A 27982-nucleotide genomic window follows, 5' to 3' on the forward strand; every position below is an offset into this window, starting at 1 on the left:
TGACACAATTGTGGTCAAAACACCTAGTATCAAATATAAACTAAATAAAAATACCAAAACATGAAGAATAGGAATGGCTGGAGGAATAGCAGTGGCTGTGAAATTATTTATCATATAGTTAAATAGTTATCCATGCTTTTTCCAATATTCTCTAACTTACTACATCTTTCTCAGTAGGACTGCAACTTTGAAGTTTCTGAATTGCTTCCACTTTTCCAAGTACTATAGCCAGTTTGCAAGATTTTTGTTGTTGTTGTTGTTGTTGTTGTTTTATTTTTTTGAGACGGAGTCTTGCTCTGTCACCCAGGCTGGAGTGCAGTGGTGCAATCTCGGCTCACTGCAAGCTCTGCCTCCCGGGTTCACGCCATTCTCCTGCCTCAGCCTCTCCGAGTAGCTGGGACTACAGGCGCCCGCCACCATGCCCGGCTAATTTTTTGTATTTTTTAGTAGAGACGGGGTTTCACCGTGGTCTCGATCTCCTGACCTCGTGATCCACCCGCCTCGGCCTCCCAAAGTGCTGGGATTACAAGCGTGAGCCACCACACCCGGCCTGCAAGATTGTTTTTTATGAACTCTGGCAGCTCTTTAGAGCATTTCAATATATTTTATGAAAATACAAAAATGCCATATATCTTTTAAAGCAACATTATATGGAATTCAATGAAAGCACAACTGACTGGTGTTATTTTTATATAACAGAATATAAACAGTCCCTGCTGTTTGATATAAATTATTGAGATATGGGGAAATTAAGTATTTTCATCAATTTTTCCTCAATGCCAATATTATTAGTCTTTTAACAAGTACTTATTTAGCTATTAATTAAATGCCTTTCAGTGTTTAAGTTCCCCATTCTTATGAAGTTTATATTTTAGCAGAGGCACACAGAAATAAGCATAATCAAAAGTAAATTCCACAATGTCATGAAATCAAATTTTTAATTTTATGTAAAAAAATTAAAAGAAGCATAAGAGAATTATGAGTGTAGGGACAGGTTGTTGGGGTAGTGTTGGGAGAAGGTAGTTTGCAATAATAAACCAGGTGGTCAAGGAAGACCTCATTGAGAATGTAAATTTTGAGCCAAGACTTGAACAAGGAATAAGGGCAGATGTTAGTATTAGGTTGCATATGTATTCATCCAAATTTAAATGATTCACATTTAATACACGTTGTACACTCTCTAGTCAAGATTACTATATTCACAGTGTAGTTTAACTTCTCATAAGTATGAAAATCAATTGTGTTTTATCATTTAAAAAGAGGAGATATCAAATCAATATTTTAAGATCAAAACCCTTCTGTTTCTTCCCTGTCACTCAGCAAATGAGATCTGGCTACACATTTACTTCATTCAGACTTTCAAGATTTTTGAAAGCAGTAACTTGACTAAGTTTTACTAAATTTTCTTCAAACCTTGTTGTGTGTAACATACTACTTCATAATACTATTCTTGCATTATTTTGAAAATGCAAAATATTAAAGCCATAGAAATTGGAACATGAACTTACATTATTTTGTGTAATTTCTCAATTGGAAAAAAATCAGAAAATGCCCTCATATGTGCACATGTCTTTGGAAAGTCACCCTATAACAGTAGATTTTCATGTTTGTGAAGTGCACACAGGGGCAAAACTCTGACGGTATATGCCTTTTAATTTTGAAATGGCCTAGATATATTAAAAATAGTGATTGGGCCACCATGCATTGCTCTAACCAACAGAATACATAGAGCTGACTGCACAATTTCCATCATCCTACTGACCTTTTAAATGTACAATGCTGCTCTCAAAAATATACTTTATATTTAACAAGAAATATTTTTAGGAAAACTTTTATTCTTCCTATACAAAGTTACCAAATGAAGAGTACAGCAAAATTTATGTGCTTACCGTTTTCAAATTCTTAAATATCTGTTATTATGAACTAGATTTTCAGTTGAAGTATATTAATCAAAAACATTTTTCAGCAATGAAAATTACTATTGAATAGACTGTGATTAATGACCTAAAGTTGTTAATATACTGACATTTCTGTTTCAGATTGTTTTGGCATTAGGTACAGAGGACTGTTCAAAATTTTGCTATATCCTTTACGATTATACTGCTTAAGGAAGTAAGAAACAATTACTGCTAGAGAGGACGTAAAACATCTGACGACTTACAGGAAACACTAATGGCAACATAGAAGAGACACTTGTGAAAATTAGGTGGTAGAGACTGTATTTAGGACAACTGTGATAATTGTGAACATCTAATTTACCTCCTAACATAGATGGTTTGGTTTGGTCGGTTACTACTATTGACTTCATATTTGAAGATTTATATGAATTATCTTCTGGTTGTAAAAGTTCATGAATATTTAATTGCATACATAGGTGTATTCCCTTACAATATCTTTTCTTGTAATATTATACTTGTACAGTATTCCTAAAATATTTAACAAATTATACTTTAAAGATTTTGATGAGATATGAAGATAGTTTTTCATCATTTGTTAATACATTGTTATATTTTAAAGTAGCTTTGCTATTAATTCTATTGCATGACTTTAAAATTATTTTGAAACTTCTTTAAAAATCATCATTAATAGAATATGATGGTCACATGAAGGATAAAGATGTAGCCAGTGCAACAAAAATTGATGATGTATGTTTCTGAATACACCCCGTGAGAGTGTATTTAATATCATGTGCAATAGTTACTCTTTATATGTTTAGTAGGAGAATAATAGTTCTTTATCCACGTCATGTTGGGTAAAAAACAAGGTTTTTGTAATAGAATGAATTTAAAATCTAGCTCTATTTCTTCCAGTGTGGTACAATTTGGCAAGTTACCTAATTTCCACAACCTTTGAGGCTTTGACAATGGGTATAAATATAAGCACTTACCAATGAATCAATAGCTATGATTCCTCCTATCGCAAAATCTTGTATGGGAGACCAGTCAGACGTTCAGATGTTCTGGATAACATTAACACCTTTCTCCCAGTCTTGATATGGCTTTCAACAAGAAGAAAGTCTTACATGCCAAATAGAGAAGATATTCTGTGAAGCCTAGAACATGATCTCCAAAGTCAGACTGCATGGATGTGAACCTTACATGCGTCACTTAGTATGTGAGTTCCTGAGCAATTTACTCAAATTCTGTAAGCCTCATTTTCTAACTTGTGAATTAATATACTGATAGTGCATAACTCAAATACAATGGTAAACACTCATATAGTAGCTACTTGTATTATTGTCACTTAGCTTGGCCTAACTATGGGGCCTAACTCATCTCCATGTAGGAGGATAATTTCCTGAACCTACTTCTGAACACATATAGTTATCACTGTTGGTACCATCTCTTGATGCTTCTTTAGTGACCTTCACCCGCTGCACTCCACATGAGAATATAATATCATGCCTTAAGAATACTTGGTTTTGAACTCTTGCAACTTTTCTACTGTGCAAGGCTAAGAACGATCATACTATCTTTTGCCAACTTTCCTCTTTTCTAATCCTGAGTTGTATTTTTTTACAAATATGTGAATATATTAACTCTTTGATTCTTTGGAGAAAAAGAAACATATCACTTTGATGAAAGTATAAATTATAAGCCATGAGTATTTCCCTTCTGCATAAGTGTTGGGAATTCATAAAATAGAAATTATGTGTAATTATGCAGATGAGTGAAAAAACTGTTTTGTTTTATTGTTTAGTCGTAATTTTTAATAAGAGGAAAATTTAAGTTTGCTTTCATTTTTTGTACTTTCACATTTTGGGGGTAATTTCTAAAAAAATTTTTATGTAACTGAAAGAGTGGAGACATTCAGAAGAATGAGGAGATGGAGAGGAAAGGAACATGGTTTACATGCAAAGTTTAACAGTGTTGATAGTCATATGCCTTAGTAGGAAGAACTAAAATGAGGCATGTGTGGAAGATATTTACATGGCATCAAGTCATCACTTATTTGAAATAAACTAATTCTTTTAGCGCCTACATTGTAATACAAACCAATCAATTGCTTTTGGATATTCTCCTAGAACAGTTTTTCCGCCCTTATTAGCAAATGTAATAAGTGATAACATAAGGAAGCTAAGCAGAAAATTACCACATCTGACTGAAATCTATCAGGAAATTAGGGCATATGTATGGATAATGAGTTGATCCAAATTTAGTTTTGGCCACAGCTCAAAAGGCCAGGCTTACAGTTGCCAAATTACCACCTGTGCCCTATATATCACAGGTGTTCCAGCCTTCAGAGCTGCTTTTCTTTCTGAAGATTTCTGGGCCAAGCATGCTTCCACCCACCCCATGAATGTGAGCTCATGCACAAAATCAGTAGTTCTGGACCAAACACTGACATTCACCTTGACTTTGAACACTTTCTAAAAATTAATAACTTAATAAAAGTATAAGCACTGTGTCAATTAGGATTAGGTTTAGCTACTGTTGTTAGAGACCTAAGATAACATCTAGAGTCCAGGGGTTATGTGGAATGTCCTAGGTCATCAGGAACAGAATAAACTTCCTTATTCTCAGCTCTACTAGTCTTAGACTGTGGAGGCATCAGATTTATTATACTCACAAGATAAGTGCCGATGACCTCACTGTCATATCCTCGTTTTAAAAGGAAGAGAGGAGGAGGACAAGGGGACCCCCTCTTTGAGTCATGTCTGCACCAAAGGGCTTCCCTGGAAGTCCAGTGAAGTAATTCTGTTTATATTTCCTTGCCTGCCTATCATTATCTGAAAGTTTTTAGAGGGTTTTTTTTTTGTTGTTTTTTTGTTTTTTTTTAGACGGCGTCTCGCTGTGTTGCCCAGGCTGGAGTGCAGTGGCACGATCTCGGCTCACTGCAAGCTCCACCTCCCGGGTTCACACCATTCTGCTGCCCCAGCCCCCAAGTAGCTGGGACTATAGGCACCCATCACCGCGCCCAGCTAATTTTTTGTATTTTTTTTAGTAGATACAGGTTTCACCGTGTTAGCCAGGATGGTCTCAATCTCCTGACCTTGTGATCTGCCCGCCTCAGCCTCCCAAAGTGATGGGATTACAGGCGTGAGCTACTGGGCCTGGCCAAGTTTTTAGAGTCTTTAGTTTGCAGAAAAATGTAATGGGGGTTTGTTTAAAATACAGCTTTCACTACCCTAAGCAAAAAGAACAAAGCCAGAGGCATCACACTACCCAATTTCAAACTATATTTTAAAGCCACAATAACCAAGTAAGTTTGGTATTGGTACAAAAACAGGCACATAGACCAACGGAACAGAATAGAAAACTTGGAAATAAAGTTGCACACCTACAAACATCTGATTTTCAACAAGGCCAACAAAAATAAGCAATGAGAAAATACTCCCCATTCAATATATAGTGCTAGGATAACTGGCTAGCCATATGCAGAAAATTGAAGCTGGACTCCTACCTTTCACCATATACAGAAATTAACTGAAAATGGATTAAATATTTGAATATAAGACTTCAAACTACAAAAATCATGGCAGAAAACCTAGGAAGTACTCTTCTCAACATCAGCTTGGCAAATAATCTTTCTCTAAGCCCCCAAAACAACTGCAGTAAAAACAAAAATAAACAAGTGGGACCTAATTAAACTAAAGAGCTTCTGAACAGCAAAAGAAACCATCAACAAAGTAAACAGACAGCCTACAGAATGGGAGAACATATTCGAAACTATGCTTCTGACAAAGGCTTAATATCCAGAATCTATAGGGAACTTAAATCAACAAGCAAAAATCAAATAACCCCATTTAAAAAATGAGCAAACTACATGAACTTCTCAAAAGAAGATGTACAAGTAGCCAACATACATGAAAAAAATTCAACATCACTAATCATGAGAGAAATGCAAGTCAAGACCACAGTGAGATACCACTCAGAATACTGTGTGAGATACCACACCAGTCAGAATGGCTATTATTAAAAAGTCAGAAAACAAAAGATGCTGGCAAAGCTATAGAAAAAGGGGAACGCTTATACATTATTGGTGGGAATGTAAATTAGTCCAGCCACTGTGGAAAGCAATCTGGAGATTCCTCAAAGACCTTAAAACAGAGCAACCATTCAACTCAGCTATCCCACAGCTGGGTATATACCCCAAAGAAAATAAATTATTGTACCAAAAAGACAGATGCACTCGTATGTTCATTGCTGTGCTATTTACAATAGCAAAGACATGGAATCAACACTTATGCACATCAATGTTAGACTGAATAAGGAAAATGTGGTACATATACACCATGGAATACTATATTGCCATTTAAAAAAATGAAATCATGTATTTTGCAGCAACATAGTTGGGGCTGGAGGCTATAATTCTAAGCAAATTAACACAGGAATGGAAAAACAAATACTGCATGTTCTCACTTACAAGTGGGAGCTAAATACAGAGCACACATGAACATAAGTGTGCAAACAATAGGCCCTGTGGACTAGAGGGTAGAGGGAGGAAGCAGGGTGGGTTGAAAACTAACTATAGGTATTGTGCTCACTACCTGGGTGACAGGATTCATATTCCAAGCCTTAGCACCATGAAATATTCCAATGTAACAAACCTGCGCATGTACCCCCTGTATCTAAAATAAAAGTTGAAATTTAAAAAAACAATACAGCTTTCAGAAATTCTGGTTCCACGGGGCTGGGAGAGGCTCAGAAATCGTTTTGGAGGTATCTCAACTATACTACATTTATTCATAGCCACCCAGATGTCTTGCTGTGGAAAGTCTTTTTGATATTTTTCTTTCTTTCATTTTTTGTTCTAAACCATGCCAACTCCAGGATGTTAAGGGTAGCAATCTCTTGAAAGGGGAGGGAAGCATACATAGTGTTGGAAGCTACATTTTACGTGAGGTTAAGAACATACCTCTGGTCCACATGAAAAAATTGGACAGGTGCAGATTGTGAGTTGAGGGCATGAGGCCCCTTTCCCTGCCATTTGATGCTGCCACTGTTTGTGAACCTGCCTACCTTCTAATTCCTGACATTGAAGCACACAGAAGATCGGCAAATTTCTGAAATCCTTCAAACTCACACCCAGCCTTTGTCTTCTTGCTTGTTTAATCTTTTCCAGGTTTTTTTATAAAAGTGGAGTCAGAGTTTAATTTATCAGATAACTGGTAACAAGACCAAAAGGCAACAGGTGGACAATTGAAAGGAAAATGAGAACAAGCCTCACCAAGATCATTTACTGAACACCTATCACATACCCAACTACATTTTTTTTTCTTTAGGATTTCAGTTTATCCTCAATACAACCCTCTGAAATAGATATTTTATCATCCCCATTTTATAAATGAGGAAAACAGAGACTGAGAGTAAACTTCTCAAAATTACAGTTGGTAGTAGACAAAGGTAAATTCATACCTGGATCTGACTTCAAAGCTACATTCCTTTGACTCTGCCGTAAGTGGCATCATGGAAAAGAAAAAGATTACAAAAGGGAAAGGGAATAGGTACATGTGGTATGGAGCGAGAGAGGAAAGCCAGTCTGTCCCAGACAAATACCACCAAGAAAGTCCTCATCTCACTATTCACTCTAGATCATGTGTCAACATACCAGATTATTTCCTTTTATTGTAGCTTCAGCTGCTATGTCAGAGTTCATGTTCCTTTCCATTCATCAGTCCTCCAGTCACTAGTCTAACCACAGCTTTCAGTCACAACTGAAATCAGTTCTCATTTCTTTCCAAACTCTGTCAGCTTCTTACCACTCCTTTTTAGGTTTGATCCTATCTTCTTAATTCATTCTGCATCCATTGCCTTCTTAGTTTCCATCGCCCAAATCATGAAAAAATGCAAAGGAGCCATATATAATGAGATTCATATCTAGCTTGAAACCATGATTAGAAGAATCAGTGAGATCCAGGTTCTTTAAATCTCTGTTTCCTGACAGGAAGAAAACGTGGTATATACATCCTTGTTGGTGTTCGTGAGAGATCTCAGCAGCCATTGATGCCAAATTCTCTTCTGCCAGTGCATGGCTTTAATTATTCTTCTGTAGGTCTCTTAATAAGTCAATGCCAGAATGTGTTTTGCTTTTCTATTTACAGAATCTCTCTTCATCTTTTTAAAATGTGGGCTTCATGTAGCTTTTACTGAACTGTTAGTCCCCAGTAAGGCAGTATAGCAATGGTGATTCTGTTCTATTCTCTGCCATGAAACAAATATTATTTAAACTCTAAGCCTTACATTCTAACATTAGAATAATGGAACTACTAGGTTAGGGCTTTCTGAATATGTAGAATTATAATTTTCAAAATTCATATGACATAGTGTGTGAAAGATGCTAGTTATATTACAAGAACTATTCACACACTTTATAATTTTATTAGGATCCTACCAAATGAGGTATTTAATCCAGTATTTATAATATTGATGATCTCTCTTAATTGTTTTCCTTTGTAGGTTTCTTACTGTCTACTGACTCTGGAAAAATGATCAGGGACTAAAGTAGAAAACATGTTGTTAATGACATTGAATAGAATCAGACTCAAGTTTAAAAACGTATTTGTTGTCCCGGGACATTTATTCTTGACTTTCCTAGATATTTTTATTTCCATTTCAGTCATTGTTCATGAGTTAAGATATGATCTCTGTCCTCCCTTCTCATTTGAGTGTCTCAATCTCAGAACAAACCATTAGCTCCGATATGCCCACCCTTTCTTTTTTTGAAGGCTGACAGCCTTTTATATAAATGCCATCTCTTCTAGCTGACATTCAAACTTATGAGTTTGCAGTGGATATGTTGCTCTATCTACTTTTTGCAATTTGGTATTTAAAAAATACGTATTAAAAGCTAGAGGTATGTCAAGTTATTAAAACTTAGAGAAACATATAAAATACTTAATTAAAAAATAATACAAACCAACTTATGAAAATTACAGAATGGAAGCATGGGGTGTCAGGAGAGAAACCACTGATAACTTTTGTATTAGAATTAGCTTCATGGAGAAGGTTGCTAGACCTAGAACAATGAGCAGGTTTATAATAAATGCAATTTGGTGATGTGGACTTTCACTAAAAAAATGTGGAAATGTGTAAACCATGGGTAGGCATATTTGAGTATATGCAAATAACTCAGTCATAAGCAAGTAGTACGCTGAAGAGCTTATTTCAGCACGTTGGGCATGGCAATATGAGCCCCTCATAGGCTAGAATAATTTACTTAATTCCAGAGAAAATGGTAAGTCATTAGAAGTCTTTGTGTAAGGGATTATTTGATCAGAGATTTTTCTGGAAAGCTTAATCTGTTTTTGATTCTGTCACTGATTTCCAGAATATATTAGGAGAAGAAATGGTATGTGAACTGATTAGTTAAAAATATAAAGAGGAGAACTTTTGCTTTTTATTCTATACGTTTGGACATGATATACGTGTATGTAACTGCCTACAGGATATTTCCAATGGGTTAAGCTATGACCCACTTAGAGTGTCCAAAACTGAAATCCTGTTCTTCTTCCTCTTAAAATGGCTTTGTATTTCCTATACTGAGTGTTGAATGCTTCCACCTACCTAAATACCACAATTAGAAACCTAGGAGCTGCTGTGCCTCTTTCCTTCTCTTTGTCTTCTGCATCCAGTTCATCATCAAGTATTGTCAGTTCTGTTTCTTCAATTGCCTTTTATTCCTTCTGCCACAGCATCAGCTTATCATTGTCTCAAGCTTGAACTTTTCCAACAACAATTTGGAGTCGGTTCCATCTTAGCTATGTTTTCTCCTTTACAATTAATTATTCAATGTAGTTAAAGGGATGGTATTCCTAAAATTAAAACTTAGCCATTTCATTCCCTATTCAAAACCCATGAGATAATATTGTTACTTTCTAAATAAGGCTTCTAAAGTCATTCATTGTTCAAGCTTCCAATATAATCTTTAATTGTAGCCCATTCTTTTTACCCTGATTCCCCTTCCTTTCCACACTCGTTTTCAGATGCTATACTGAATTTCTTTAGGAGTCACTCACGCACCGGACATCTCACTGCCAGACTCTTCACAAGCTCATTTCTCTTCTTCAACTCATTCTTTTTTTTTTTTTTTTTTTTTTTTTAATATGGAGTCTCGCTCTGTAGCCCAGGCTGGAGTGCAGTGGCATGATCTCTGTTCACTGAAACCTCTGCCTCCTGGGTCCAGGTTCAAGTGATTCTCCTGTCTCAGCCTCCTGTGTAGCTGGGATTATAGGAACGTGCCACCTTGCCCAGCTAATTTTTGTATTTTTAGGAGACACCGGTTTCACCATATTGGCCAGACTGGTCTTGAACTTCTGACCTCATGATCTGCCCGCCTCAGCTTCCCAAAGTGTTGGGATTACAGGCGTGAGCCACCATGCTCTGCCTTCTTCACCTCATTCTTTATTACTTTTACTTATTCCTCATTGTTCTTAGCTAACTTTTACTCACCAGTAAGGTTTTCGTATTGCTGCACAAAATCTACACAGACAACACCACACACATTCTGTTTCTCTGGCTTCAGTTTTAAGAAAGCTTCTTCTACTCTGTTCTGGCCACACTGGTTGCCTAGCATTTTTGAATATGCCAGACATGCATCACTTTAGGACCCTTACATTCATTGGTTGATCTCTCTCACTGTGATTCTTTTCTTTCAGAATTAGTACGGATAACTATCACCTTACCCAACCCTTTTAAAAATGAGGCCTACCTGTGCTGATGTGCGGATAATCCCATTTTATATTGCAGGTGCTTAAACCCTTGTTCCTCTTTGGCCAAGCCATCTGCATTAACTGATCTGACATTGCTCAGCTTTGACATTGTTGTGGTCATAAAGTTTAGCATCTGCTAACATTCTACATAAGTAATATATTTATTTTGTTTACTGTCTACTGTCTATGCCCCTTTTCCCAATAGAATGTAAACTTCTTCATTTTTACAATAGTAGAAATCTCTGTTTTTTTTCACTGATTTACCCTGAGCACCCTATGTACATTATTTGGCCACAGTTCTGAGAATTTTCACAATGCTGGCTTTTACTTTTTAATTTGCTATTTCAAAGTATATGGATTTTTTTTTGACAGAGTGTCTCTTTGTCACCCAGGCTGGAGTGCAGTGGCACAATCTCTGCTCACTGCAACCTTCACCTCCCAGGTTCAAGCAATTCTTCTGCCTCAGCTTCCCGAGTGGCTGGGATTATAGGTGCCTCAAAGTATATGGATTCTTTTGGAAATACTGATGTATTGTTGTCATTTTATATAATTTATGTTTTAGCCAATAGTGAATGAGTGTCTTCTTTTCTACGTTCTCAACAGAATAATATATTCCAAGTTAACCACTATGCTTGTGGAAAAATGGTATCTCATTAAAAACTATTCATTTTAAAGCTTGTTTTAAAATTTTGTTTTATGCAGAGGTTGAATACCATCTATACTTTTATTGGCTTATTTTTTCTTTAGTGAGACATGTTACGCCCTTTACATTATTTTCTATTTGGGTGTTAGTGTTTTCCTTACATATTCGCAATACATTTTTGCACATTACTTATGTTATTTAACTTAAAATATGTTTGACTAAAATTTTATTGTTGTTTTTCAAAGAATTTATCTTATGCTTCCTTTTCTAAATTCTTCTTTGAATAATTTATCTTCTTCCCTCGTTTATTTATTGTCTATGTTATCTTTACAAACACATATTACCAGGTTTCCTGACCTGCTCACCAATAAAACTATGAGCTATTTTTTTCCCTGACCTTTATTCTCTCATATTCTTTTGAAGAAAACCTGCTTTTGACTTTAAAAGTGCTCATATTGGCTTTTATCTATTATTTCTCAAAGCACATTTTTAGGTACTTTAGTTTGTGATATTTCTTCTATAGAAAAACTTTAGATCACCATTCTGAATGATTATATTGTCTTCCTCAATATTCACTTACTGAACAATGTGTTAGTCTCTTAAACTTGAGCAATGTTGTTAAGATAATCATAGTCTACCCTTCGCCTCTATTTTTTTTTTTTTTATTGAATCCCAGACCTTCTTGATAAAATGATAAAACATGGAAGTTTTCTGTTTCTGGAACAAATGTTTTAGTTAGTTTGAGAAATCATGGTATAATACAAAGTGTTGTCAGTGACACAGTGCTTATTTATACTAGGTGGTAGGATTTTGAAATTATGTCCTGATGTAATTGTAACAACTCATCTACATATGCCTCGGGGTGATATAAATGTATCTTGGGAATAATATGGAGCACAATTTGCTAGATTTATTTTATTGCAGATTTATTTAAATTATTATTTTTAATTCCACAAGTATTTATTAATCCTTTACTTAGCCTTATCCACATAGCCTGAAGGTAACTTTATGCAACATATTAATTAATTTTGTGCATGAAACAAAGTTTGTATTAAGTACTCGTGCAGAATTTTTCACTTGTGGCATCATAGCAGTGCTCAAAATGTTTTGGATTTTGGAGCATTTCAGATTTGCATATTAGAGATCCTCAACCTGTATATAAAGGGCATATAGTCTAATGAAGAGGGCAGACAAATAAACAGGCAATTATGCGCTAGCATGATAAATGCTAAAATAAAGCAAAGGGAGCTTTAGGAACATATAAGGAAGGGATTTCCGGTACAATCCCAAAGCATGCAGGGAAGGTTTTCAGGAGGAACTAAAGACCATGCTGAGACCTAAGTTTTTGAAGAAGCTAGATACAATTATAGTAAGGTGAAAAAAAGGTCAAGAAATCCAGCAGTAAATTGATGGCTCCCTTGTCTTAGTTTCCTTGGGCTACTTAAACAATATCATAGACTGGGTGGCTTAAACAACAGATAGTGATTTCTTACAGTTCTGGAGGCTTATCATGGACTGGGTGGCTTAACACCATATCATAGACTGGGGTGGCTTAAACAATACTTAGTGATTTCTTACAGTTCTGGAGGCTGGAAAGTCCAAGATATAAGATGCCAGCAGATGAAGTGTCTGGTGAGGGCTCTCTTACCAGTTTGCAGAGGCTTGCCAGCCTTCTTGCTGCATCCTCACATGGCAGAGAGAGAGAGAGTGAAAGAGAGAGGGTTTTAGGGTTCTAAAATCCTCAGAAGAGCTTTGTGGCATTGACCACATCTATAGAAACCTTGAGAATGCTTTTACCTCTCTCTAATTGTAAAAATATTGTCCTATAGCTACTCTCACCTATGATTTTAAAATATGCTTTGTAAAATATTTTCATTTAAAATGTAATGCTAAAAGTTCTATCATCTATGTTATTCTGTATATGCCACTCAGAAATTGGCCTCTTGGATATATCTGTGTCTTTTAGGAAATGCTGAGTCTTTTTGAAGAGACTTAGAAAAAGGGGTTGACAGAAATGTAAATATAGATGTAGACGTATTAAAACGTTTTTCCATTGTTAGACTCAAAATAAAAGTGCATGTTTTCTCTCTAAATAAATGCTAAACATAATATAAAATACTATCTTCTCTTAACTCTCATGCTACATAAACATATCAGAAAAAGAAATAATAATGTGGAGGCCAGAATCAATGTTGAATTTAGCAGAAAACATGACAGTGATTTGTGAGTTTAAATGCTGGGTGAAAGCCCAGATAATAATGATAGTAACCTTTTGGATGCCTACATTTAGAACTCGTCAGAAATACTGAATTCTATTGAGTTAAATCATGGCAATTCAATAGGAATACGTTCAGATCTCATTTTTTAGAGTCGATTTTGGCACAGTCAAAGTTTTCCATTACAGAGTTAGCCCATTAGCTCAAATTGATAATGGATCTGGAACTCCTTAAAATACAGCGGGTTTTATGTTGTCAGATCCAATATCAATGGAGACTAATATTTTTGAATAATTCAAAATAGTCTCAAAAGCTCAAAATAGTCTGTGTCATAATAAAAACAATACCTCCAATCTATCAATATTTTAAGAATTCTGCTAGCATAGCATGCATTTAGAGCACAGAAACCAAGTTCCTCCAGTAATAACAATTTTATGATTGTAGAACATGTGGCAATAACCATAAGTTAGCACTGCTTTCATATACTCATTATGTATAATCAAAATTTACTTAATCACTAGTTTATTTTATATACTCATAATTCAGTTCACTATTATGTTATTGATAAACAATGAAGAGACAGATTTCAATTAGTTTCTATGAGAATTGACAGCAAAAATAAATATCTCACCAAAATCATTCATGTTTTCAAAAGACATACAGGTTATTTTAAACTAGGTGACACTGTGAATTCAATCTTTGTGTGCTGTTTATTTTAAATAAAAATAATTGAATTAATGTTATCAGGTTATAGATTTTATTCATTCGTTTTCCCTTTCTTTCAACATTCAAAATGTGTCCCTTTTATTCTCATTCTAAATAACCATGTGCTAAAAGTCCTTGAGATACCAAGACATTAAGATATGATCCTTCCCATCCACAAGTTTATATTTTACTGATGATAATGATTGTATAACCCATAGTAGGAGGAGTGAATTATACCTTTTTCAAGTAAAATGACCAAAAGAAAATAAATATGTAGGCTAAAAAACTGAGAAGTAGATGAAGCTTGGCAAGAAAGCAGTGACTACATCATGAAGAGTCTTACATGTTAAACTGAAGAGCTTGCCCTTTGTCTTAAATTTAATGAAATATTGTTGATTTTTAACCAGGATGGTGGCATCATCATACTTATGTTTTAGAAAGAAATCTCCAATTGCAGGGTAAGTGAGGGCAAATCTAGATAGATGAAAATAATTTAGGAGGTTTTGAAAAAACTCAAGTGAGAGATGATAATTGTCCAAAGTAGGGAATTTACAGTTTAAAAATTTTTACAGAAAGATATTTATAGAACTTAGTCACCAATTAAATGTGGATGTCAAGGGAACTAAGTCTAGCATTATCCTCATGATAAGCTACTTGCAGGATCAATGTGTATTATATGATGTAGAGGATGAAATAGGGAAGTAGAGTGTGAGAGAGATTAATATAATTTTGGACATCTTCAGATTGACTTGATTGTGGGTTTTAGAATTAAGAAGTTTTTCTTCAGTAAAGGTCAAGGTTATGGAGTGCCTTGATTATAAGTAATAATGGAAAGCTATGGATGTGGAAGATTTCCCTCAACTAGAATGTGTAGAGTGGAACTAGAGAGATCTGAGAGTGAACATTTTGAGGATACTCAATATGAATGACAAACAAAATGGAATTAAATCAGAAGCAAGAAAGAAACTTGCATTTCAGAAACAGAGAAAGCAGTATCAAAGAGTATATTATAAATTAATGTGCCTAGAGGTCAACCAAATGTGGCTTACAAATTTTTAATTGGATTCAGCAACAGCAGTATATGAAAAATTTATCGTGGATGTTTTCAGATGACAGATAGGAAATGCCAGGTTACAAGATGTTTAAAAGTTGATAACTTTTGATAAGATGTTTTTGATCATCATAAGATGATTTTTGATAAATGCCAGGTTATAAGATGTTTAAAAGTTGATAAAAAGTGAAGAAGGTGTAAGTAACTTTTCAGTATTTGAGAAGAAATTTTGACATTAGTAAAGAGGATTGAGAGGAATACCAGGTCAACATAATTTTCTAATATAGGAAAGATTTAAGCATGCTTAAATGATGGTGAGGAAAAACAGACATAGAGTCCTAGGAAGAAGACAGGAGGTAATTAATGAAGCAATGTCACTGATGATATAGGAAGAAAAAAAAGAAAAAAAAAATAGATGAGGCATCACAGAGAAAAAGACACACATCATGCACCAGTGCAAGAAGAAAGGATAAGTGTAGATATTTGTAAATGACCATGTTTTCTCAATAAAGTTGAAAGTTAAGTGTATTCTCATGATTGAGGTAAGCAGGCTTAGTATGATAGATTTTGGAAAATCTGGGTAAGTTTTTTAACTAGCTGCACTGGAGAATATATGCATGCTATCTAGAAATACGCCAATATCACTAGACAGTATAGGAAACATAGTTGATGTTAAAACCATGAAGTAGTTGTGCAGTTGTAAGGTTCTCTGTAGAGGTATATAGAAGCTTATGTATAGAACTTAGAAAATGGACAGTCAGTTAATATTGGAACAAAATATTACTATCAGAATACAACAGAGGAGAAGACTATTGAAAATTTTGATACGATACTGGTTGAAATAATGGATCTTTGTGTCAGACTGGATATGGAAAAAAGTGGTGATGAGCAAGGAAAAGAGGGCAGGAGAAAGTAGAACTCTGTAAAGGTTAGGCATTTCAAACAATTAAAAAACAGTTCAGAGAGAGTAAGACAATGACAACTAAAAGCTAGACACATGAAAAAGATGTGACCAGAGAATGAAATTTTTGTAATTAAGAGCTCAAATGAGGACAGACCACAATGATGACAAAGACTACATGGATATTGTGATGTGATGAAGGATGTAACTAAAGATGACAGATATTCTGGAATGAATGGGTATTAAAATTACAAACGAAATGTGTATATAAATTTACTTTATTACAGACATGTGATAAGTATTCTTTTCAGATTAGAGGCCCTATTCTATTGTCACAAAGAGTATTTGGAAACAATATATAATCATACCAAATGTTTCTGAACTGGGATCTCCCCCCCTCTCTCCTTTCTCCCTCACTCCCTCCCCCCTTTCCTTCTTTCCTTCTTTTCTTTCTTTCCTCCTTCCTCCCTTCCTCCCTCCCTTCCTCTTATCTTTCCCCTTTTCCTCCATTTTTTTACTTTCTTCTAATTTGTAAACATGTGTTAAGTGCATGTTTTGTGAATACAATTCTTGACCTCAAGGGCTCACTATCTAGTAAGAACGCAGACACATAAACCTGTAATTATAGCAATGCATTAAACACTTTTACAGAGTTAAGGACAAGCCCCTATTGGAGTAAGTGCTTAATTTTCTCCCTGGAGAGGCCAAAAAAGTCTTTACTGAGGAAGCAACATTTGAGTATGAATAAATGAATAAGATCATCAGTCAGAAAACGAATAGGATGGAAGGTAGTATACTAGGAGAGAATAGCATGTAAACAAATGCAGACTCTGATCAACCATGTTAAAGGGTACTATGACAAGTTTTGTTTGCCTTAAGCTTGGAATACCTACAGAACAAGGGTGAGAGATGAGAATAAAATGGTAGTACAGAGACCACATCACAAAGGGCCTTTAATGCCAGGCCAAGAATATGGGCTTCGTAAGGATTTCTTGAATATCTAGTGAAAGTTCAAGCAGGAAATCACATGATCAGGTTTGAATTGTAAAATGATAATTCTGGATGCCAAGTGGACCATATTTTCAAGGAAGGAAAGATTGAATGTGAGGTAAATCAAGTTTTTGCAAAAATGATAGACACAACTCAATTTATGAATTGAATCAGTAACAGCAGTCCAACATAATTTTAAGAATTGGAGAGGGACTTGTCAAAGTGATTTCAAATTTATCTTGGAGTACAAGTGTATGAAGTTCAAACATGCAGTTAATGGATTTGAGTTATGTAAATACTTTCAATGTTATATAGGTCCAATTCAAATGATTGAAGAAAATACACATTGTAAGATAAACGTTCATGGTTCAACAGGCGGGATAAGATAACACATGTAGGCTTTCTGTTGCTCCTGAGTCCAAAACAATTAAAGAATCAAAGTGAGTAAAGGAATACATCTATAAAACAAAAGGGAACAAATGCAAGGAACTCGTTAAGACAGAACAATACACAAAACTTTTAAAGAATTGAAAGACAAGGGGAGGAAGAATGCAGACTGACACAAGGAGATAAAATCACATTTGGAGATATGATGCAACTGAGTCTGCAAAAGAAATGAGGGCCAATCTGTATAGTGGAATCTTTGAGACATTTAGAGTTGGAGTCAGAAGTTATAATGGAGAATGTAATTGAGCAATAGGTCAGTATATTGGAAGGAATTTTAATTTAAGGTCAGTCCTATACCTCCATGAATCATCATCCATTTCTTGCCTCCCACCCATTGAACACACGCATAGATTTTAGGCCATTTTTATTTATCTTAATGTAAAGTTCTTTATCTTTTCACTAAAGAAATTAAACCTATGTTTGGGGAAAGATATAGTTTCAATAAATGCTTGAAGGAATGGAGTCAAGTCTTTAAGTAATCTGGGAGAAAATTATTTTCAATCCAGACAAGGTGTTATTAAACAGGTAAGACAGAAAGATATTGTCAAACATGTACCTACTCATCTAACCAATCTCCCACTTAAATAAAACTATAAACTGAGACAGAGTGAGGAAATTACATGATAATGTTAAAGAAAACAACAACTATGATAGCTCTCCAGTAGGTCTAGAGAAAAATGAGTGCTGATTAAAGCAAGTGAGAGGTCTCTAGAAAAGTAAGGGTTCATGTGATTTAGTGAGGACGTGAAGGTGTTGTCATAAGCAGTGGTGAACCCAGTGCCTAATATTACTTTCTGCACATAGCAAATACTTAATAGGTGGTTTCAGTGATATGAAAAATCAAACTTATACAGATAAGGCTTATTACTTTTAAGGATGCTTCCACATAGATTAGTTTCTTCAATAAACTTTCGACAATTCAGATAGTTGAGTATTTTTGGCACTTAACGTGATCTATCAAGTATCTATATGTACTATTATCACCTGAATTGATGGAGCATTATGATGCCTTCCTTCTGGAAGTTGTCCAACTAGTGAATCTGAAATCATGCCATTTTCCAGTAGATCAAGTCTTACTCAATTGTTTCTTGGGGTGCTAGCAGATTTGCCAATGCTTCCTTATTTTTTAACGTTTACGTTCTTTTTTAGGGGGATTGCACTAATATGTTTTTATATTTTATTAAGTTCAATCAAATGGAAGAATGCACGGTTTGTTCACAAAGAATTGTAGTGCAATGTTATTGGTTTGATACCAAAATCATGTACTTAGGGATTTCTTTCGGAAGGTATATGCCAAGACAGCAAACCAACACCTCTGTTTCTTCCAGAGCATCTCTGACACAAACCCACTCAAATAAATTAATATTCTGCACTTGACTGGCTTACCTGGCCAGAACAACAAGATGCTGTGCCAATGCATGATGTAACTGTGATGACCAATGCATAAAAAATTATGAATAAGCATTGCTTTCATCTGAACAGTTTTTTCAGAAGCCTGTTTTTCTTTTCTGTTATCTCCCCTATAGAGTTCACCTATCAAATGGTGCAGTAAGCGAGTTGGCATATGCCTTTTTAAACTTCAAATGATGACAGGAGGCTGGGATGTTAAAGACATTGTGCAATTTGCCCCAATGTAAGGCTCACTCTCACTTCTTTTAGTGGAAAAACCAAAGCAGAGTTAATAGAATATTGCTAATTTGTCTATTAGTTTTCTTTTTCGCCATCTTTCTCTACATTCACACACACACACACACACACACATACACCCCTTTATAATTAGTATTTTTAATTATTCTTTTTAATTTAAAAATTGGTATTTATTTTGAATTCTCAAGATAAATTTTAGAAAAAAAACTTCAGAAAATAATAGTGATATTTAATCAAATCAATATATTAGTGCTGACTTACATCTGGAAATTAAGTGTGTATAGTAAACATCAAATAATCTTCAGACAAACATCATTAAAATGAGGTTCAAAGATCCATCATAAGATACGTGGTTTTCGCCTCATTTAAATATGCCAGTGGTTACACAATTTGTAAATATTGTCTACATTTGCAGCCATTTGAAATTTGTAATAGAGGAATAGACAATGATCTTAAATTGTTTAATTTTAGTCTGTTTTTTAGAGTATTAATCCATTGAAATTTCTTCTTAGTAGGGTCATTTCCAATATTCATTCATAATTAGATTTTCCCATCACTTAAGCTTCTTTTTAAAGTAAATTAAGCATATGAGGTTATGCTTGCTCTTTCACTTTTCCTGGGCATGGTACAATAAATAAATGTTCTGACCTGTCACATGATCATCATGAAAGTTGAAAAGATGTATTTCTTTTCCTAAGGAACTTAAGAATTCTAAAGATTTGGGTAGATGCAGTTAAAAAATAACCTATCATATTAAAATAGGTGATGTTTTAAATATGACTCTATAATATTAAAATATAACTATACCAAAATATCACCTATCAAAACATTTTTGTTTTTTGACCTATTCCAAGTTGTCAGCTGGTATTGACTTGAAATTTGAAGAAAAATGAGTAAAATTAATAGAAACAGTTCAGCTCAGTTAGATATTTATTAGTACTGACCCATTTATACAAATCGTTAGTTGAATAACTTTCTATAGGAGGAAAAACATTTGTTGAGCATGAGCTCTGTGCCACCAGGCATTGTGCTTGACAGATTTCAAAGTTTGTACTTTAACAGTTTACATTATACCTATTTCCTGTCATTGTTTCCTACCAAAAATGTTCAAAGGATTCATATTGTAAGTTTCTCATTTGTTCATATTTCTCTTAGTAATACATTATCTCTGATTATTCTCAGACTGTTAAAGCTAAATAAATAACAAGTTTCCATAAAAACACACTTTTTATAAATGTTTTAGATAGATGAAATTAAAATTCTGTGCAAAAAATATGTATGCATAGCAATGGATGGTATATCACATAGCAGCAAACAAAATGAAACATATATAGAAATTCTGAGTAATAGCCAAGGTAAAATATAGTTGAAAAGGTAGTTAAGAAACATAACAGGCTTTTAAAAAATAACTAAAATGTCTAAAATTGCTTTCTTTTTATTTTATGCAAACATGTATAAGTTTATTAAAGGAACTTGTGGATTAAAATAACATATACACCTATACTTTATTTTACAACTCATGATTGATAAAGAATACATTCTGTTCTATAACTACTTACATGAGCATATCGTTGTTATGAAAAGTACTGTTTTCTTTACTGCAGTCATGTAATGAGACATATATTTCTCTAATGTTTCAAAGACATCATCATATCTGTGCCACTTCAAAAAGATTTCTCAGAAGAAAGACTTCTTAAGTTTTGATACACCATTTGGGAAAATAAAGTCAGCCTGAAGTGTCTTCACATTTTCCTCATATATGGGTTGGTTTGAGAATCAGAGGCCCAGAGTAGCTATGACACATCTGTCCTTCTGGAAATCAAATTTTGCTTTGTGCCTGCTGGAAATGTGTACATATAGCCATGAAAAGAAATCTGTTTTACCCTGTAGGGCAGGCCAGCTCTGTGTCTCAAAGTTCCAATGAGTTGTGTTTGAGAAGCTAAAAAGAGAAGACTAAAAAGAGGGAAAAAAAGAATTAGGAAAATACCTAGGAAGTGAAGATTCTTTTTCAATTAAAATGTTTTTTAGGAATTGAGAGATTTTATTGTTTTTAAATCTTTGGGGGTTAATCTAGCGTAGATGAAGTTAATGATTCTGGAGAAAAAGTAGTCAAGTAAAATTATGTCAATTTGATTTTGCCACCATAGCCAAGCACATAAGCAGTATGTTTATATTATGTATGTCTTAAGTTTTCTTTTTAAATTTTAATTTTATATTAATCAATTTGTTCTACATTTTACAAAGTGTCTATCCACAGCGGTTAGGGAGAGATCTGGTTTTTACCACAGGTTAAGGAGGTCTGAATTGAGTGGGTTTCTAGAAAGACAGATCAGATTCACATCTAAAAGTTAGTAGGGACTCCTTAGGAATATAAGATACATCTGTTGAGACTGGGAAAAAACAAATAAGAAAATTACAAATATATATTTGCTTGAAAGTATGGGGGTCAAAGTTGAGGGACTTCAACTATAAGAGTATTCCTTTCGAAAATATAAAACTTTAAGCTGAAACTGAACAAGATAGTCATGGGCTTTGAGGAAGTAGAAAGAGAGAATGGGATGTTGTTAGGAATAGGGAAATGGATAGACCATTGCTGACGGCCTCAACTAAGGTTGCTATCCTTTAAAAAAATTTAAGTAAGTACAAGCTGCACAGTTTGCTCTCCAGTAATCTTCCAAAGTTTAGGTATACAAGGTGGCTGTTTTGATTAATCAAAAGTTGACATTTTTTTCTGAGAAAATGCAGTGGAAAAGGACAGAGCCCTTAATAAATGGAGATGTGTGGCACGTGGACATTGGGAGGTTGTTTGATGCCAGAAATGAGCAAAATTATGGGTAGTGTAGGCAAATAGAATCAACATTAAGAAAATAACTTTTTATATAGCTGGACAAATAATGTGTGATGTTGTCAGAGGGCAGTGAGGAAATAAGGGCACTCACATCAGAACCTAAGACATTGGGGTTTGAAAGAAGTGAACAGACTTTGAGAAAGCTACCAGAGAAGTTGCGTCTTTGGGGAGGGAAGGTGGTGGGGAGAGTCTTAAGTCTCAGGAAAAGCAGAGAAGTAGAAAAAGCATTTCATGAGGTGGCTGAGGGTATTTGATAATTAATTGGTTATGTAGGAGGAATTTTGGAAGGAACAGTGGAAAGAAGAATCCAGGTAAAAAGCACTCAAGAGCATGAGGATGGGACGATACTTGGAGGAGGTTGAAGACTGGATTATTGCTTTTGGACTATGGACAGAAGCTGATAGTTTTGAGATGTTCAGATGGTTGACCTGAACGTTAAGGTATTCTCAGTCCGAATAAAATCCTAGTTAAAAAGGGGACTGATAAGATTCATCCAATGACTGCAGTCATTGGTCAGCGTTAAAAGAGATTACCATGAAGAGTGTTATTCTCTCGTATGAAGTAAAACCTTCTACACTTTGTACCTAAAGCATGACTTTCAGGGCAAGAATTACAGAGGTATAATAGGGCTTTTAAAATATTTATTTTACCATTGATTAGGACTGTTACATATTGAGCCCTGAAGATATGTTAACAGTAAAACTGAATCTGAGTAGCTGTTTTTTTTAATTTTGTGTCAGGATAGTATGTATACATTCCATCTAAAAAATAAAATAAATTGTGCAGGTGCCGATATATAAAGAGAAACAGAAGAATCCAACCTTGTTTTACACCTTGTTAAATACAATGTCCTCTTTCAAGAGAGCCATTTTTGGCCCATTTTCTTAATCTCATTTTGATACTTATGAAGGTGTATTAAGAAGTCTTGAATCAATATTGAGATCACACAAACTAGCCCAGAAATTATCCCGGTATGTAAAGTCAACTACTAAAAGCAGCTTAATGCACAATATAAAAAGTCTTCAAGGCTGGGCGCGGTGGCTCACGCTTGTAATCCCAGCACTTTGGGAGGCCGAGGCGGGCGGATCACGAGGTCAGGAGATCGAGACCACGGTGAAACCCCGTCTCTACTAAAAAACTACAAAAAAAAAAATTAGCCGGGCGTGGTGGCGGGCGCCTGTAGTCCCAGCTACTCGGAGAGGCTGAGACGGGAGAATGGCGTGAACCCGGGAGGCGGAGCTTGCAGTGAGCCGAGACTGCGCCACTGCACTCCAGCCTGGGCGACAGAGTGAGACTCCGTCTCAAAAAAAAAAAAAAAAAAAAAAGTCTTCAATTATTTTTGATAGTTTTTTGGTTAAGGAAAACAAAATAGAACAAATAATTAAGCATAGATTAAGGTCACTCGTTTTGTATACAAGCTATTAGATTGAAAGACTGATGAATCCAGTACCTCAGGAAAGAATATGGAAGCATTTTAAAAGAATTAAGCCAATTTATGGATATCTGTTGTATAGTGCAGTTTAGAATGACCTTTTAAAAACAGGATGAAATAAACATTGCTCCTGGGGAAATATCACAAAAAATCACACTTAGATGAACAATTCACAAATATTAGGGTAGAATTTGGGATTCTGACATAAAATATCCTAGAGCATTTTTCAGTTTTAGAAAGTTAATTAGTTATCCTGTCTGGAGTTATTGGACTCCAACTAGATAAAATTCTAAACGTATAATATAAAAAAAGTTCAATGAGAATTTGTGACCAGATATTTCTTCTTATTAAGGTCACATGAACAGCACAATGTCCTGAGCTGGACAAATGTAAAGCACAGTGTCTTCTAAAGACATGGTTTGTAGTCTAGATATGGTGAAAACAAGATTAAAGCGTTGTTTAAAAACTTTTTATTTATTTATATATTTATTTTTTGCACAGCAAAGTCTCACTCTGTCACCCAGGCTGAAGTGCAGTGGCACGATCTCGACTCACTGCAACCTCCACCTCCAGGGTTCAAGTGATTCTCCTGCCTCAGCCTCCTGAGTAGCTGGGACTACAGGTGCCCACCAACACGCCCAGCTAATTTTTGCATTTTTAGTAGAGACAAGGGTTCACCACATTGGCCAGGCTGGTCTCGAACTCCTGACCTTGTGATCCGCCCACCTCGGCCTCCCACAGTGCTAGGATTACAGGTGTGAGCCCCCACACCTGGCTGTAAAACTCATTTTAATTACATTTTTTTCAGTTGACTCCTATAAATACCACTTGAAAGTAACTTAAAAGTGTATTGCTAGTCGGTGAAAAGAGGCTTTCTTTCTGTTACCCCAACCCTGAGCCCTCAGGTTAGGTTTCAAGTCAGGTTACTTAGAAGATGGAAAATAGTAATGAAGTTTTTGGTTTTTTTGTTTGTTTTAATTCCCTTGTTTAAGATACAGAAGCAAAGTGGTACACTCTTAACACCGTAAAAGGTTATTTATGTTATTATTATTAAACCCCTTCAACTCTCTGATTCATTCATTTAGTAACAATTTACTGAGTGTCATTCATGGTGCCATTTTACATGCAGTCAAGTTTTCATGCAATAGCACCAAGACAATTGATTTATATGGAAATTTATTACTTAAGAATGTCCAACTCATAGATGAAGAAAAACTAAAAATATTAATCAATAGTGTTAGCCACTTGATTAGTAAGGTGAATAAAGTCACACTTAGATTTATCCTACAAGCTGCCTTTATTAATAATAAGTTGCGGCTATGCATAAATTAGATCAGATGCTTCCTTCTTTGGTTAACCTGACTATCTACAGATGTGTGAGCTCCATAAGGAAGTAGCCTTCTCATTCCAAATCTTTCTTGAGTAAAGTTTTAACAGGGCCATTAATCTCAGTATTCAGATCATATGTAATGATTATGCCTGCCAGAGTATATTAGTTATAAGGGCTCAAAAGACAATCAGATCAGGCAGAGATAATGCACACATTCACGTATTCATCACAAGTAATATTATATACTTTACATATGCTCTTTTATCAGTTAGATAAATAAAGATGAAGATATATGGGTTTGACTAGTTGAAATTTGCCTCTGCTATTAACCAGTGTAAAAGTACCCAACTTGCTTGTACTTTCTCCAAAGTTAAATTTGGGGATAGTTCCAAAAGTGATGTCAATTTTGAACACATAATATTAATGTCCATAAGGGAGACTGTTTATAAAATTAATTATGTGAGTTCTTACCGAGTACTCTAAAGATAGTAGAGTGACTGTATGAAGCCAGCACTAGCACTACCCAACATTGTGGAATTGGGAATGACTATTTGTTAGCAGATAGGCTTGAATCTAGGCATAATCTTATAATAGTTCATGAAAATACATAGTAGCAAAACAAAAAGTATTTCTAATGTGTTATCATTGATGTTATATCCCCATTAACTTCCTCTATGAAATTAGTGGTCCTGTCTCTCTAGAGAACATTTTAGAGATAATAGGGTTTTCTTAAAGGAATTGAATAACTTAGCATATTATTTTATCTTAATTATCTCTCAAAAGCCCATGAAAAGAATCTAATTTCCCAAAAGGAAGTAGAAAATGCAAGAAAAACCCAGTCAGATCTACTAAGAATGGATGCTAGTTCTCTAGACCATTCCATACTCCACTCTAAAGCCTGATAATTGAATGATGGCCGCTGCCTGTATACTTATAATTTGTAGATTTTGTCATATTTTCAGATAGTTATTAGTTGCTTCAAATAATTGGGCTGAAATGTGATAAGTTTCCTGGTTTTTCCAGAAGTTTATATTCTGCAATTTAACACTATTTCCCAACAAAACACAGTCTTTACCCACAAGACATCTTAAATGATTTTCTCAGGAAATATGAAGATATAAATGTAAATTCTGTTACTAAACAACAACAAGAAAACTAAGTCTGTGATGACTTTTTCCGACTTTATCAGAAAGCTTTTTTATTATGTTTTAGTATATAACTTTTAATGAGAAATTATTGATGAAATTGTTAGTAGAGTTTCTATTTATGTATTCAGCGACCAAGAAATATCAGAGGGAATAATATCAAAAGGATGTTTCTGTGGGTTTTCCAAATTTAAAATCAAAATAAAAAGTAGCTTGCAGAAAAATAAAATTCTTAATGCTATAAAAGAAGTTGTGTGTATAGCTGTCTGAATATCAAAATATGTGGTCTGTTGCCCTTAAAATCTAGAACCGCCAACTTTCTTTTAAAAAGAATTCAGAACAGCGTGTATATTCCCACAAAAAATAATCTTTTTGCTCACTATAATTACTATGTCAAAAAGATTGTTTAAAGAAAGAATTAATGCTCATAGAAATATATCAAACTGAAAAACATTTAATTAAAGACAGATTTTGGTTATTTTATAAAAGCAAAGTCACAGATGCCCTGTCATTTTACCTCTGAGTTCTTCAGTATGTGTATTTTAAGAATTATGGATGTTTTCTTACAAAGATATCATTTCTAAAACCAAACGTAGTTTTTTTTTCTTTTCTTTACATTTTTTGGATAATTTTTCAATACAAGTTTACCTTGTTACTTCAAAAACACACAATTCTTTTGGTGAATTATACAAAAAGTGATTCTAAATATCTGAAATTATTGTGTTTATATGTACTTACTCATATTTAATTGTATTTATTAATGCAGTAATTCCTTAACAATTATAACAAAACTTAATTCTACAATGTAGGTCTGCTCCCAAGTGGGTTTTGCTATTCTAGACTAGGTAAAATATAAGTAGAAACTATATTAGCAGCCAGTTAGAGAGTGCAATAAACTGCTAAAGAAAGGACTCACATTCTGAATCTATTTCTTGTAAATTCAAGAAAAATGAGTAGTTACAGATGTAAAGATGGATATTTGTTTCCATTTATAAAATTTTGATGGATTATGTTGATTTGTCATAATGTTTGTGTTTTCTGAAATAATCTAACCTACCATACTGAATTTCACGAAAATACAAACAATAAAGAGTAACTGAAAAGTAAAGCCTGTACCATAAAAATACAAAAAGTTTATGGAAATAGTTATGATTTTTAAAAGTGTTACACAATTGTTTGTAAACCAAATCCAGGTGGCCTTTATCTCAAAGGCTTCTATTTATGTTCAGTATCCACAATTAAAGAAATATCTCCACTGACATAGCTATAAATTTAACTGTAATTTATTATCAATATTACTTCATATTTGCAGCTGAACTCCTTTGCATATGGTTTTCAGTCTTTGGGTATTTTCTTTGTCTTTCAACAAATCTATTAATATAGCAAGGGATGAGAAGCAGAGTAGAAGCTACCCATCATTTGTAAATTTTGCTACCTTGTTTTAAACTAGCTTTGCTAAAATATGCAAAAGAACAATAAAGAAAAACTTCTGGCAACATCGATGTTCTTTAATACATACATTTATATATTCATGCTATCTCTGTTGCACTTAAAACATAGTTGGTTTTAATATTCATAAAGTGGAGTGTCAACCTCATTGTGAAAATAAAGAAATATAGTCTGTTTCTATTTCTGCAAGTTATTCCCATATTTTTATTAAATCAATTCTTACACTACACAACATCAATGCCTACTATCAGTAGTATGCTTGATTTTTCTAAAAAATTGATTATAAGAATTGATTTTATATTTTGGTCAACAGATATTCCACATGACATATGACCTCGCCAGTGCAGTGGTGAGAATTTTTAATCTCATCGGCATGATGCTGCTGCTGTGCCACTGGGATGGTTGCCTTCAGTTCTTAGTACCACTACTGCAGGACTTCCCACCAGATTGCTGGGTGTCTTTAAATGAAATGGTTGTAAGTAATTTCTGTTATTTTACACTCTGACTTTTCCACGTTGTGCCAAAAC

At 34.5% G+C, this 27982-nt stretch overlaps 1 protein-coding gene across 2 annotated transcripts in view; it reads left to right on the forward strand.

The window, feature by feature from the left end:
* The window catches only part of HCN1 (hyperpolarization activated cyclic nucleotide gated potassium channel 1), a 402880-nt gene that overhangs the window by 176321 nt on the left and 198577 nt on the right, over positions 1-27982 (forward strand). Inside the window, exon 3 of one of the 2 annotated variants that reach the window (XM_055245493.1) lies at positions 27769-27930. The exons of the other annotated variant lie outside the window; for it this stretch is intronic. Within the exon in view, the coding sequence (XP_055101468.1) occupies positions 27769-27930 (162 nt within the window). The remainder of the gene's footprint in view (positions 1-27768; positions 27931-27982) is intronic. 2 annotated transcript variants of the gene reach the window in all.

This window comes from Symphalangus syndactylus, chromosome 16, assembly GCF_028878055.3.
Source record: "Symphalangus syndactylus isolate Jambi chromosome 16, NHGRI_mSymSyn1-v2.1_pri, whole genome shotgun sequence".
Taxonomy (NCBI): domain Eukaryota; kingdom Metazoa; phylum Chordata; class Mammalia; order Primates; family Hylobatidae; genus Symphalangus; species Symphalangus syndactylus.